At 44.3% G+C, this 14,677-nt stretch overlaps 1 protein-coding gene across 2 annotated transcripts in view; it reads right to left on the minus strand.

The window, feature by feature from the left end:
• Window positions 1–2,009: 2,009 nt before the first annotated feature.
• ADRA1A (adrenoceptor alpha 1A) overlaps window positions 2,010–14,677 on the minus strand; it is a 105,584-nt gene continuing 92,916 nt past the window's right edge. The window contains exons 2-3 of one of the 2 annotated variants that reach the window (XM_036032707.1): window positions 7,029–7,435; window positions 2,010–2,384 (exon numbers count right to left, since the gene is read on the minus strand). In XM_036032707.1, coding sequence (XP_035888600.1) covers window positions 2,376–2,384; window positions 7,029–7,435 — 416 coding nt within the window. In that variant the 3' untranslated portion in view covers window positions 2,010–2,375. Of the gene's footprint in view, window positions 2,385–3,521; window positions 7,436–14,677 lie in introns of those variants that run through there. The other variant, XM_028520496.2, reaches the window with a different exon arrangement.

Below are 14,677 nucleotides of genomic sequence, written 5' to 3' on the forward strand. Positions count from 1 at the left end.
TCCTGTCCCCCACCCCTCCTTCTGTGTCCCACTTCATGGTGAACTCCAGGGCACAGCCTCCAGACCCTGGTGCAGAGTGCTGTGGTCAGGAGGCCCTCCTGAGAAGCTACATGTGTCCCGAGGGCCTCTGGGGGATACTCCAGCAGGGCCCCAGAGGGACTTCACATGGGCCCTGGCCAAATGTACCTACTCATTGTTACTCTCGGAGTTGGCCAGGTTGTGCTGGGGGATTTTGCTGATGAGGTGAAGAGTTGAGACACCCCATGGACTCCATGGGCTTCTGTTACCAAAGACAACAGTGGGCGGGTGGTGGGTGTTTCACTCTCACCCTGAGGCCTGTGTAGAAAGTCACAATGATAAACTAAGTGTATCTTTTGCGGGGACAGGTCATATGGAACAGATCCCACCCTTGATTATGAACTTGTCACTTTATACCCAGCAACTCACACAGGCTGGGAACATTAAGGTAGTCAGGTGGAGATATGTCAGTGACACACTAGAAAAAGATGCTTGTATGTTGACCAAAATACGCTGCTTAGCATTATTTTCACAACAGTGTAAGCTAGCAGTGGTATGGATCGGGGTAGCAAACTGTGGACCATGGGCTAAATCTGGCCCATGCCTAAGAGCTACGACTGGTTTCTACATTTTTAGAAGATTGTTCCTCCCCCCAACCCCAATTAAACAAAGAGTGAGTGACAGAGACCATACGGCCCCACAATTCCCAAATGTCTAGCTATTTACAGAAAAAAAAAAGTATTCCAGCCTCTGGTATACATCAAATAGAGCTTTATTCTTTTGTTCAGCTAGGAACATCCTTCCCCTCCCCCATTTCTAACAATATCTCTTGGAAGAATGAATGCATTCTTGACTTGCAACAGATGAGCTTGCAACACACCCAGCTCATTAGCCAGGGACTGTCTGCCTCTTGGTGTTTTTCGTGCCCAGTGCATCAGGTGCAGGAAAGGAAGTGAGCAGTTGCTGACGGTGATCAACAGGGTGTATGAGATGACTCTCAGCCTCCCCAGCAAAGGGGGTTCTGAAATCTCCCTTGGACCTCTGCATTCCTGAGGTCCTTAAGGTATCAATAACTTGTGGCTTTGCCTTATGTGTCACCCTGTTGACAAGTCCCTGTCCTGCTTATTCCCTTAGCTCTGCTGCTGACTATCTAGGGAGAGAGAGCAGAGTTACAGCAGCTTGTTTAGTCAACGAGAGCAGCATAGACAAATATGCACTCAGTGCCTAGAACAATCTTGTACTGCCCAGCCGCTGAGCTGTACCTGGGGGGAAACGCAGATCAGGGATGAATCAGTGACATGAAAGCCAGGGTCTCAGGAAACACAGTGGACCTTGGGGATATTGAAGGCTCTTGGAAAAAGGAATCAGAAGCTGGATTTGGGGCGATTCAAAGAAATCCATAAACCTCTCCCTAGTCCCCTCCCCTTGTTTCTTTATATGCTAAGTACAAATATCTATATTACAAACTAATGCTCAGGAATCACTTGAGATAGGCAGAAGTGTTTTAAAAGGTATTAAGTATTGTATCAATGGGAGGAATTACCAAACTCATGCAGTGATTTTCTGTCTTTACTTTTTTAATATTGCATCTGAATGCACCTACTATTATTCAGGCTTTTTAATGTAGATCAGTGTCTATTTTTCCCTCCAGGTGCAGTATAAATTTTTTCTTAGATTTTTTTACTTAATTAAGTCTGTATTTTTCATAGTTTACCAATAATCATTTCCAGCTGATAATGTGGCAAAGTTGACTATGACTTGGAGGGAAAGTAATATAACAACTCCCCAGCCGCATGAAAAGGAAAGATAATTACTTTGTTTTTGGACATGAATAAGCATTGCTTTAGGGCAGCTCCTTGCTTATCAGCTGCAGCAGTGGATTCCTGAACTATCCATCCTGCTTTGAGCAATGTCCAGGGTCAGTCTTCTTTCTCCCTTTCAACAGCCCCCTCCTCAACTCCCATAACCTTCCTTTCAGGCAGGACACTCAGTAATCTGTGCTGCAGAGCGAAGAAGAAATGCCATTCTCCTGCACAGAGCAGAGAGGTCCATCCTCTGCCCTGGTGACACGAGGGCCTGGGGAGCAGGACTGCGAATATGCTGATGGAATACCAGCCAGGGGCTGGGTGCCCTCTGCTGAAATCCTGACTTGCTTTGGCCAGCCCAGCCCCCAGCAGTCATCTCTTGGCAGGGACCTTGCCAGAGGGGGGCCATGGCTGCTGTTGCTTTTTGAAGATGGTGGACCCCACAGCAGCCTGAGCTTGGCCCTACTCCACAGCACACTCTGCTGACAAGGAGCAGATGCCGACAGTGTTCCAAGTGGGCTTGACCAGAGCTGTGTGCAGGTGGTTTCATGGTTAAAAGTCCTGGTAGTGCAAAAAGAAATCAGAGTAACAAGTGAGCACACCTCTATGGTTGTCACCATAGTTACCACCTCTGCTGTCTTTTTCATCACCCTGTTTTTGCTTGCAGAGTTTACCTTCCATGCACCCCCAATCCCTCATCCCTTTGCTGATGGGCAGAGCTCTTTCCTGAGTTGAGTCAACAAACCCTTGTAGGTAGAGGCAGCATCTTTTTTGGCAAGAAGACCTGAGCAGAACCAGCCCCAGAAACAAATGAGACTGTGCGTCAAGCTGTGATTAAATAGCTGTGATTCAAGGCTAATCACCTGCCCAAGAAAATAGTTTCTAAAATGTCCCCCCAGCCCACAACCACGAAACCTACAGGGCCAGGAGGCCTGTGTGATGGCTCACTGTGGAGGGACGGGGGGCCGACCCTCAGGATCTAAGCATTCCTTTATGCAAAGAAAGCCAGGACCAAGGAGATGCCATCCAATAAACTGCCACAGCTGCCAACCAATTCTCCATCTGCAAAGATTGTCTAGGTCTCTGGCTACCTGGAGCCCAGCACTCTGAAACCGTGTTTCCAAGGTGACAGAAATGACAGTCACATGTTTGACACACTCTGAGCTCTGTGTGCTCCTGGTGATGCCTATGATTTCTTTTCTCTTTCTCCAACTCAAAAAAAAGGCTGGAATACAGCTGATAAGAATGATGTATTTTTTTAATTTACTTTAAAAAGGGACAGACATACTTCCTGGAAGTGTGCTATGAATGGTGGGTGGCAGTCAGTAACGTCAGCCACTGGACAGTACGGTGTATTTTGTACCTGAAAGTGTGTCTTGCTGTTCTAGGCCTAAGCAGCCTCTTTCGAATTCTCTCATCTGTACAGCTCCTCCCTCTTTAATATAATTTATCCTTCTTGCAAGGCCTGAATACCATTCTGGGCCATGCTCCCTGGAAGAGGGGTACAATCTGAGAGTTAGAATTATAGAAACCAGCCCTGGCTGGTGTGGCTCAGTGAATTAAGTGCTGGCCTGTGAACCAAAGGGTCATCAGTTCGATTCCCAGTCAGGGCACATGCCTGGGTTGTGCGCCAGGTCCCCAGTAGGGGGTGCATAAGCAGCAACCACACATTGATGATTTTCTCCCTCTCTTTTTCCCTCCTTTCCCCTCTGTGTAAAAATAAATAAGATCTTTAAAAAAGAATTATAGATACCAAACCCTTTCATTTACAATGACCTGCTGTTGGGTTTGGCTGGAATGAAGATTTTGCAGCATATTTACTGAGGTTAATTGGCAGGCAAATCCCAAGGAAAGAAAACAGTAACAAGTTTGGGTATGGTGTAGTGTCCTTAGTATACTCAGTCCCAGTGAGAGGGGGCTTTTACCCCCACTATTTATGAGTCAGGGGCATTGTGAAAAAAAAAAAAAACAAAAACAAATAAAACAAAACAAAAAAACAAGATATGCAGACATTAGTGTTAGGGAGGGCCAAGACTGAATAACGGTTCCTTCTTGGCCCTGGGCCAGTCCTCAATCACTCTTAACTCTCAGGTCTCAGTCTCCAAACTATGAATAGTGGAGTTGCTATGAGGTTTAGAGACAATGGGTGCAAAATGCCCTGGTAAGGCCTGGCCCACAGTAGCGCCTAACAAAAAAGCCTTAAAAAAATATTTATTTTCCCAAATATCACTGTCTATCATGGATGGACCAGTTCAGGTAGGTGATGAGAGTTAGAAGCCTTAATATTTTGGAGAGTGTTGGCATACACTGAATGATTATAGGCAGGGGCAGTTTTGGATGCAACATGACAGAGGGAAAAGGAAGAAACCTTGACAAGTGTAATGCTTTCCTGAAATCCTTGCAAAAGTTTGGGGACATTTTTTGAATAAAGAGATTCAAGGTCTCTCTTAATGCATGCAGTTTGAATTGCAAGAAAATCTCAGATTGTGCCTCTCCCATCATGTCAAGCTGACTTTTTGTGATTTTGAGACAATCCTGCAGCAACTGCTTTTATGACACATTAGAGAAGACATTCTGACTACTGTTGCCCTGGGTAAATTCTTCAAACTCCAAATAGAAGCAGTAAACATGTGAGTATAAATATGACAATCATCTGTTTAACTGTGACAATTTTAGATGGTTTTTGGCATGCTCAAAGGTACAGAGATTTTTGTGGATGAGTAAAAAATAACTTGTATATTGTTATCCCATTTTGGCTAAGTCTTGGGTGACATTATTAATTTCTTGTAAAATTGGCAAATTTATACATAATACCATGTTATGGGAAAGGAAAGCAATGTTAAAGTTTGCCTCCCTGGAGGGAGAGGGGTTGGAGAAGAGCATAGCAGACAATTATTTATGGATAATTTTACATGAGTACAATTGTCATGGCTTTTATCTGATGACAGAAACATCCTGTGGTTGCTTATTTTGATGAGCAGTGGCACTAATGCTAGCTTTCTGGTGACCTTAAACTTTCTAATATCTAATATTTAAATTTGTCTGTAAAGGTGTTTAAAGATCAGGTGTATTTTGTGAGGAACTATTAGCATTTTCTCATAGGGAAGCTCTTCTCGTAAGGGGGGTGTCTTGCAAAATGGGTTTTTAAAATTCAGACTCTGAGGGAAGCTCTCAGTGATGAGACTTCTCTTTCCCAGGAAGGCAGAGTGCAGTGAGGCTTGTTCACTCACCTCTTCCCCGGTGCCTACAGCCCTGACAGGACACCTGCCTCTGGTGGAGCTGTTATGGGACATGCAGACAGACCAGAGTCTAAAAATCCAGCCAACATCTAACACCAGAGCCTAAGCATAAACATAAGTCAGGATGTCTGTCTGGTCAATGGGAAGACACTCTCCAGCAAGAGCTGAGAAAGTGACAATATTTTATATTCAAACACAACCAAAAACCAAACTCCAATCCACATTGCAACCATACCCTCCATGGCAGTGTGTAAAGGTATGAGCCTTTCAGAAAGATTTAAGGAAATTATTATTTTTCTGTCAGGAAAGAAGAAAAAGATGATATGGGCCATATTTGTGCCATTAAGATTAAATAATGGCTACAGCCTACTTCAAAATTCTTAGTGGAAATCACCTAAATGTGTGGAAAGAGACCACTGAAATGATCAGTAGTCTCAAGCCAGTGATTCCACTCAATTCTTTCAAAACCACAAATCTCACTTTAAATTCTTATTGTGGAATGTGAAAACTTTTTTAACTTTTACATATAGTTACGATCTTCATCTTTAGTAAATATACCCAGTTATTAAGGTTTACCAAAATTTGGTATACATAAAACCAAAACCAGCATGCTCCCCAAGTACCTGTAGGAAGTGGAAATAGATGAAGTAATTGGGCTACTGGATCTTTCACCAGAATAAATGGGCATCTGTCAAAAGCTCTTTGCAAACTCCAGCTTTTGATGGGTTTTTAGTCAGCATTCTCCCAAGCTAAGCAGGTGTACCTCTCGAATGACAGGAGCACGTACTTGGATCATAAGGCTCAGTCCTGCATGCTGCAGGTGCACTGGGGCCTCGACCCTCATTCCCTATGCAGTAGTGAAGCAGCTGAAAAAAGGAAGTCAAGGGGTGCCTTTCAAAATATTATCAGCTATGGATTTTCATAATGGAAAATTCTGAAAAAGTTAAGTGACTTGCACAGAAAGTTTTCTCTAGGCCATGTCAAAAAGGTTGTGGAGTAATTTTGCAGCCTCTAGTTTAATGTGCAATTAGCACTCGCCCTACCCTAACCTCTGGATCTTTGTGTTACACAAGAAGCCTTCCTACATTTGAGCCTGGAACTACTTAATGGAATTGTGTCCATGGTAGTTAGGCTGAAACAATGACCCTCATTTGTACTGCTTTCCATTAGGAAGAGCCACCCTTCCACTGACTGGTTCTTTCAGCTGATCTAGACCCAAGTCCCCTTTAGTTCAGAGACAATGAGTACTCCCATCCCCATCCTTAAGGAATCAGAATCAGTATCCAGTCAAACTGCCCCAAAAGGTAAATCTCATGGTCAAGTTTCACCAAGTTGAGACACTGGATGTATCAGAAATGGTGAAGTTTAAAACTTGCTCTAAAAATAATGTGCCTGGGTATCAGCCATCATGGTAAGGTTCTTCCTCCCCAGGCCTGAAAATAAAATCCCCTCACTCTATCAAGAAATAGCTCCAAACTTAGAGTGTGCACTGAAAATATTCCTGATGAAATCATAACCCTATATTTATAGTCTTTTGGATTGTGCCTGAACTTCTCTTTCCCATGGTGTTTTCCAATGAAGGGGCTGGCTGGGGAGAGCGGGCTCAGAGGATATGAGAGGGTATTAGCTTCAGGGAAGTGCTGCTTGTCCTCCGTTTGAACGGGATGGTTGTGCCACATCTTCCCTCCTCCCTGGGCCCTACCCACTGCCCAAGAGTTGGGTTTCCTCCCCCCACCCCATTCTCAGATGGTCCAATTGGAGGGCCCTGTATTGTCATCCAGGAAGAGTGAACTGGCCTTTCCCATAGAAAGGGGAAGGGTGCCTAAGATCATCCTGCCTTCCTTCTGACCTTTCCTGTCTAGACTTTCTCCCCATTCTCACTGAGGGAGATGGTGTGGATTTTAATGGTTGGCACTTGGTAGTTTTCTCCCTGGTGTGGGGGTGATGGCCCCACACAGCAGCAGACCTGCACAAAGCCTTTACTTCGCCCCTGGGCTATGCAGGCCCTCTGGTCCTTGGGCACTGTGATCCTGGTAGATCCTTGGGGCAGCGAAGAGAAAAACTTCCACTCAGAGACCCTGTCTGTCTTCGAGATCTTGTAGAAGGTGTCTCCTGAGCCCACGGGGATGCGCACCAGGTCCTTGTGCTGCCCCTCCAGGGTGTGGCTGGGTGGGTGTAGGGTATAGCCCAGAGCCCGCTTGGAAGACTGCTTTCTGCGGAGGCACTGGAGTCTCAAGACGTTCTGGAAGGCCTTTTTAAACTCTTGACTGGAACATGGGTATATAATGGGGTTGATGCAGCTGTTTAGGTATCCGAGCCAGAATGCTATTTTAAAAACTGTTTCAGAAGGCTTGAAATCGGGGAAGAAAGACCCTGGAAGAAAACACACAGATTCATACTTATTATTTGCAAGGCAGCTGGCCAATGGTCTGGGAAAACAAGCAAACAAACCAACAAATTTCCTTTTACATTTTTTAAAAGTTTCAAATGTTTCAAAGTGCATCTGAGTTTCTCACATTTCACTGATAAGCCTAGATGAATGTAACTCTTTGCAGTATCCTCAAGATGATTCTCACTTGTCCACATGTGCAAAGTCCATTACAGGGGCAGACCCAGTGCAGAGGGTCACACTGTCCTCCGTAATAGAATGCCCCTCGATGTCCACTGTGAAGCTTTACATAATGAAAACTTGAAACCTAGGCTGAGTCTACATATGCAAATTGTTTTGCCTGAATTTAAAAATAAGTTGGAATTCATTCAAATAACCTGTATAAAAATGGGGTTATTTGAATATTTCCTTTTTTCTTTAAAGCAATATTTTATAGACACAGCCTAAATAGTTACAAATTCCTTCTCTCCTGAATGTTGGAATTGTATATTTTAATGAGAAACCAAAATTTACAGAATGTTGGCTTTACCAGCTTTTAGCCAGTGATTTTCAAATACACTGTAAGTCCAGTTGTCGACCTACTGTGTTTAGACTTAGTTTTTTGATGGTGTGAATTCAGTAGAAATAGCACTTTGAATTTTGATCTCCTGGACTAGTGATTTGTGGCACAATGCTCTCTCATGATGCTGGGTAGAGGCAGCAAGATGATTTTTATACAACTGTAGGCTAGTGTAAATGTTCTGAACACATTTAAGGTAGGCTAGGCTAGGCTAAGCTATGATGTTTGGTAGGTGTGGTGTGTTAAATGCACTTTTGATTTATGATTTTTTTTCAGCTTGTTTATGTGGATGTAATTCAGTTGTCAGTTGAGGAGCATTTGTATTTTCCTCCGATGTTACTATATGCTTCCCTGCTCATCATACTCCAGTGGCTGCCCCCTGCCAAATCCTTACAGAATGCTTGCCAATTGCTTGACAGTCAACATCTTCCACAGAACTCAACACAACCTAATCTAGCTTTTTAACCTCAAAACTTTTACTCGAACTAGATTCACTATACACTTGGAGACAAGTTGCTGATCATTTTTTGTTGTTCTGTCGAGTTGGGTCCTGATGTGTAAAGTGACCTTTTCCACCCTCTTCACCTACTCAAGTCTTTTTCATTGGTTAACAAAGCAGGAGTCCAGTTCCAGACCTCTTTCAAGCTAGAGCAGTAGCCGTCACAGAGTTGTTGGCAGCAGAATAACAAACATGGAACCATAAAGAGGGAACAATGTTGGAAATTATCTTATTCAATTACTTGATTTCCAAATTACAAAATGATTAAAGCTGTCCTCACCTGATAGCTGTAGCACTAAGACAGTGCTACATAAGGGGACCCAGAACCCCCAGTCCAGTGGTCTTTATTCTCTGCACAGCTTTTGCTTTTGTTTCAGCTCAAGGCCTTGATTTTATGTCTTTCTTTTTCTGCCTGCTCTATGGACCCACTATTAGACATGACAAATTGATGTGTGTCCTTAAATCTAGCAAACAATGCTCTAAAATTTAGTAGAGGATCTCCTAAATGTAAGCAAAGAGTAAACTTAAATATTGCAAAGGTGACAAAAGGGCGCAGAGGTGACGGGAGTGTTCACTGTCCCTGACACAAATCTCTGCTTGGTTCAGCCTGTCTCAGAGGAGCGAATGTGTACATGCACACACATGCACACATGTGCACATGCATGACAGTTGTGAAGTGAGAAAGTGTTGTTCTTTAGCTCCAAAGCTTTTAACATTTTCCTCTAATAGAATTTACTTGTATTGAGTGCCTGGTGTGAGCCAGGCTCTGTGCCAAACACTTTACCTACAATTTAACCATTATTAGTAGCATCCTCATTTTACAAATGAGGAAACAGTGGGTTGAATAACTCAACTAAGGTCACTCAGGCAGCTGGTTGCTGGCATAGTGGGATTTGAAATTAGGCTGTCTGATTTTAGGGCCTGCTTCCTTTATGGAATCTCAAAACTGATTTAAATACTACATATCTTGGGAAGGAAGATAGTGAATAGAGTGATGAAGTGTACATTTGCCAGAAACTAAATTAGAAAGGTGGTTTCCTTTTTCCTTTTAAAATTTGTATTGGTTGCAAGTGTATAGCATAGTGGTTAGACAATCATATACTTTACACAGAGATCCCCCGACATCGCCAGCACCCACCTGACCCCATGCATAGTTATTACACCATTACTGACTGCGTTCTCTGTGCTGCACTTTACATTCCAGTGAATTCTCTGTAACTACACATCTGCACTTCTCAGTCCCTTCACCTCTTTCACCCATTCCCCCAAACCCCACCCCTCTGGCGCCCTCCAGTCTACTCTCTGTGTTTATGAATCTGTTTCAGTTTTTTTGTTCATTTATGTTGGGGGAAAATGCTTTTTCAAACTTCATTTGAGATGTGGATAAAGGGATAAGGCCAATAGGACTGGCAGTTTTATGTGAGTATGATCCAGTTCCAGAAAAAAATTCTTCTTATATTCTGATGCCAATACATGGTCCAATATTTCTTGCTAATGACACAACAGTGACATGACTGCAAGAGCCCTCATCACAAAGGCGTGCCTTGGCCTGGGCTTCATGGGGATAGATGAGCAGGGAGCACCAAAACCTGCCTTGTCTGAGAATTTTACTATTCTATAAATCAGCTAAAGAGAGGGTTGCATTTTTCTGATTTTAAGAATTTTAATTAAAAGAAAAGAAAAATACATGAAGCATGAATGTGAATGGTAATAAAGTGATTTGGGATCCTTAGAATTTCCCCCAATTCTGTCAAGAACACTCTTTTGCTTACAGAGCCCAGATCTGTGTGCACAAATATAAACCTCCAGTTTCCTTTTAGTTCATCTCCCCAACTCTCTTCCCCTCCCTTGAGCCCTGCTTCATTCCAGGTCTGGCAGACTGAGAGCTGGGATCCCTCTGCTGTGGTCTTCCCTGTGTCCACAGCTTCTGAGGTCAATACTGGTCCCCCCTCCAGGTGCCCTGCTCAGAACACCTGCTTCCTTGCTGCCTCTGATTCAGGGGGAGAGAAAGGGAGAAGGTTAAAGTGAATTTATACTCAGATCTAAATGTCAGTCTCCAGCTTTAACCTCCCAGGGATGTTGTTTTGCTAATCCAAGCAAATCTCTTTTCAAACAGTAATTGAGAGATGCTTCTGGACCAGAGGCCTTCTCTTAAATGTCATCATTTGGTTTATCCTACTAAGTGTCACCTATATATGTCCAAACCCAGCATGATTTGCCGGCTCCCACTCTGATCATTCCACAGGGGCAGGTCATGAGATCCACTTCTCCTGCTTGTATTGTCCATCCCACCTTCCAGTGATTCTCTTTCAGCAGGTACTAGATGGGATTAGGAGAGGGACTCATGGCAGTATTTCCTTCAGGAACTTTCTAAAAGGTGTTTCCCTGTTTACTTGCACTCTTCACATCCTTAGATCTCTCTTTTGCCTCCATTCTCCCTCCTAGGAAGGGGAGACTAAGCTTGGACAAGGTTGTGGTTGCCTGGTCCCAATCAGGGTCCCCTGTCCCACTAACTTCTCTGTCCAGACGTGTATGATCAGGGGCTGCTCTGAACTCTTCACTGTTTCTACGCCAACTTCACTTTCTTCTCAGATCCCTCACTTCTCGATGATGATGATGATGATGCTTTGTGGCATGGGAAGGCAACTGAATCCCCCTCCTCCCTGTCCTTGCCCATGGTGGCACAGAGCACTGAGGTCAAGCTGTCCAGTTAGAGATTGATGCCTCCGGCCCAGTCACTCAGCTGTGAACTTGATCTGAGCAGGTACCATGTTAGTTTCTTGGGGAGCTCCAGAACCAGGCACAGTGCTAGCTTCTCCAGCATATCCTCTCTGTTTCTGCTCAATGCAGGCTGGTTCCTTAGCTGACTGACTGACTGAAGGCATGTGTCTTCCTGATGATTCAGGCCTCTGCTTCGCAGTGGGGCTTGGCTTTCTCCTCTGCCTGGTGGCTGCAGGCCTGAACCCCTTCTCCCCTGCTCTCCTTCTGTTGTTTCTTTCCTTCTTTCCACCCAGTTTCTGTGTAGTCCTCTGGTTTTCTCTGTGATGGTATTTCACTTTTTTTTTCTTGCTGCATTAACTGGTATCTAGTGTTTCTCATCATGCTTCACAGAAAGAGCCATACTTCTCAACTGTCCATGTGAGCATAGGGACTTCTATGTCTCTTGTCCCCAGAGATATGTTGTATTCCTCAGCAACCTCTGCCCAGACTCTGCTTCCAGATTGGGTTGACCCTTTATGTGAATCAGCCTGGTTTAATTCTTAAACTTTGGAAAATCCCCAAGCCCTCCAGGACTCTTCCCTTCATGGAGCTTCCTTCCTTTATCTTGTCTGCCGCAGGATCTCTGACTCTCTTCTCTTTAAGACTCTCTGAATACCCTGGTCAACTAGAACTTGGCCAGATTGAGATAGGTGGAACACCAATTTATGCCTGAACACCATCCACATCATCACTGTTGGGGGTTCAGAATTGCTGCTTCCACTGTTGAGGCCTCTAGATTCCAAAGGGAAATTGAAAATTGTGATTTCAAATGATGCCACTTACGTATCATCACTCAATGTGCTCTCCCTTGGGAACATTTAACTTTTCATTTGTGATCCTAACTCATCTGTAGACTAATGATGGGGACACTGGTAGCCAGTCTAGTGAAAACTTGGCCACTATAGTCACATTTTAGCTACAAAGTTATAGTCAAGTTTGCTCTCAATGTCCCCAGTACAGGAGAAAAACATTTTTTGGCCAATATGGGTCTCCTAAGTGAGTTGTTTTCACCAGTGAGGACAAGAGTGGAGTTCTCAAATTCCAGCTTGGCTCTGGTTATAAGAAGGTCCCTCTTCCGTTCACCTCTTTCCAAATCAGGGAGGTGTGGTACGGAAGCAGAAAACAGTGAGTCACTCTTCCTGGTCCCAGCCTCCCAGCTTCTCTGCTTCACTTCACCTCCCTGAAAATATGACATCTTCATGACAATTTTGAGAGACAGTGGGTTATAATAAGCCCTAATTAGCCAGAGCCATGGAAAGCTAGAATGTGAAGACTAGACTAGAAACATAGAGACTAGCAAGCACTGTCAACCCTTCTTTTGTAGATGAAAGTGGTCAGGCTGAGGGAAGGAAGTAGTTCCCACAAAATCGCCTGCCTCACTTGTGGTCCAGTCAGGATGAGACCCTGACTCTGTTCTGCTTCCCCCACTTCTGCTCCTGATTGTGTGTGCCATTCAGCAACTCCACAACAGCACAGCAAGCATTCACGGCACTATGTCTAGCTATCAACATAGGATGACAAGTTTTGCAGAGATATTGAGAAAGAAGGGGGAGGATAGTAACATCATAAATAACCATTTCATTTACAAAGTCATAATGTACTGCTCAGACACTGGAAAAAAGGAACAGTGGGTGATGATCTTGAAGGGCTCATCTGTAGGGTGTCACATTGTGAAAACTGGAGTCTAATTGACTCCAATTAAAACAATGCAAATTCCTAAGGAGAAGCTGATATTACACAACCATGGGAGAAAATAACCCTTAATTGTTTCTTCTTGTCCAACCCATGGTCTCTCTGTGTGTATGGTACCAGTCCAATGTGACTGGTGTGCATCCAATGAACAGAAGAGAGACTCAAGCGGTCACACAAATGGGTAGCCAGGTCCCCAGGCCAAGGACCTCCAGTTCCAAGTACCATTCAGGCCAAATCAGTTGGTATCTTCTTTCCAGGAAGAAACCACATTGAAGTAAACCCCAGAGAAAAGCTGTAGGGTTCAGAGTGTAAGCACAGACCCAAGTATCTTATTATCCTGGGGCCTAACTGATGCCTGCATGCTGGGCCACTGGTTTGGCTGTCACAGTGACTCACCTGATCTCTCGCAAGATCCACCCAGGGACAAGACCTGGGCAGCTCAGCCAGACAGGAGTCTTTTGTTGTCTACCTAGAGTAGTGGTCAGGAATCTCTAAGGATGCTGGCCAGATTAACTGGGGACTAGAGCCCTAGTCTCTCAACCCACTACTCAGGGAAAGCCTTCCCATAAAATGAAAGTCTGTGTATGCACACAGATTCATTTTCCTGAGAAGAGGACTTCAGCTTCTACTGGCCTCTTGTGGTGGTCTTGGGGACACAAAAGATGGCTAAACCTGCCCCCCAGATCCCAAACACAAGCCTCTGGTTGACACACTTTACTTAGCCCCTATGTCCTAATGACAGCATCAAGCTCAAAACTGGGCAAGGGGAGGTTAGCTCAACCCCTCTTTGAAGGACCTGCTCTGTTCTTCTATTACCCAGGGCTTGTGCCTCCCAGTGGGGAGATGTGATTGGTCTCTTGTGAGAGGTAATGTGTTGAGTCTTTTCTGAACTTCCTGGCAGGAAGCTTGAGCAGTAGTCAAGCTGAGGAAGGATGGAGGCATGGGGGTGGGGGTGGTTCAGAGAGCAGGGGAAATGATGCATATAGTGTTCTGGGTACACAGCACTGGGCAGGACAAACCTGGAGCACTACTAGGACTGCCCAGTGTGGGGTGGGGGTGCTGTCCCTGTTCCCTGTACCCAGGGCCTGGTGTGTATTGGCCTGCAGTTACTATGCTATGATTACTGTTATCAAAAGCCACTGCGTCTTCCAACACAGGCAAGGAAAGAGGTCAGCTGGGAGAATTTCTCCCATCTCATGCTCCTGTAAGTGGGAGTCTCTCATTATGGGATCCTTCTGTCTGGCTGAGGGCAGCTCTCTAGAATTAGGGGTTTCAACCTGGTTGAGTCCAAGTTGCTTGGAATAGAGTTCTTCAGAATGTCTCTCTCACCAGTTACTAAAGCCCCAAACTATTTCTTTTGGAAAAGAGGACCATGTCTCCCAGAACATGCATGTTTGACCCAAGTACCCACAGTAACAGGGAAGCCTCACTGTGCACATTTCCTCAGGAGAGCTCCTGGTACCAAGTGCTCCATTTTGAAATGAATAAATAATGGAAACACTTTCAAAAGATAGCACAATTTTCCCCCTTTAGTTAACAAAAATTTGAGACCTGAGTCAGGAAAATGCTGACTAATGTCATTACGTTCGTTCTTTTATGGGTTGTTGCCTCAAAAGTGATCTTCTTTCATAAACCAACTTATTTTCTAGACTTTGCTACTTTCATTAAAGTGTTTCATGAGTCTCACATTTGAAACATCTTCTCATTGCTGTACAA

The sequence above is a fragment of the Phyllostomus discolor genome, chromosome 8 (genome assembly GCF_004126475.2).
Source record: "Phyllostomus discolor isolate MPI-MPIP mPhyDis1 chromosome 8, mPhyDis1.pri.v3, whole genome shotgun sequence".
Lineage (NCBI taxonomy): Eukaryota > Metazoa > Chordata > Mammalia > Chiroptera > Phyllostomidae > Phyllostomus > Phyllostomus discolor.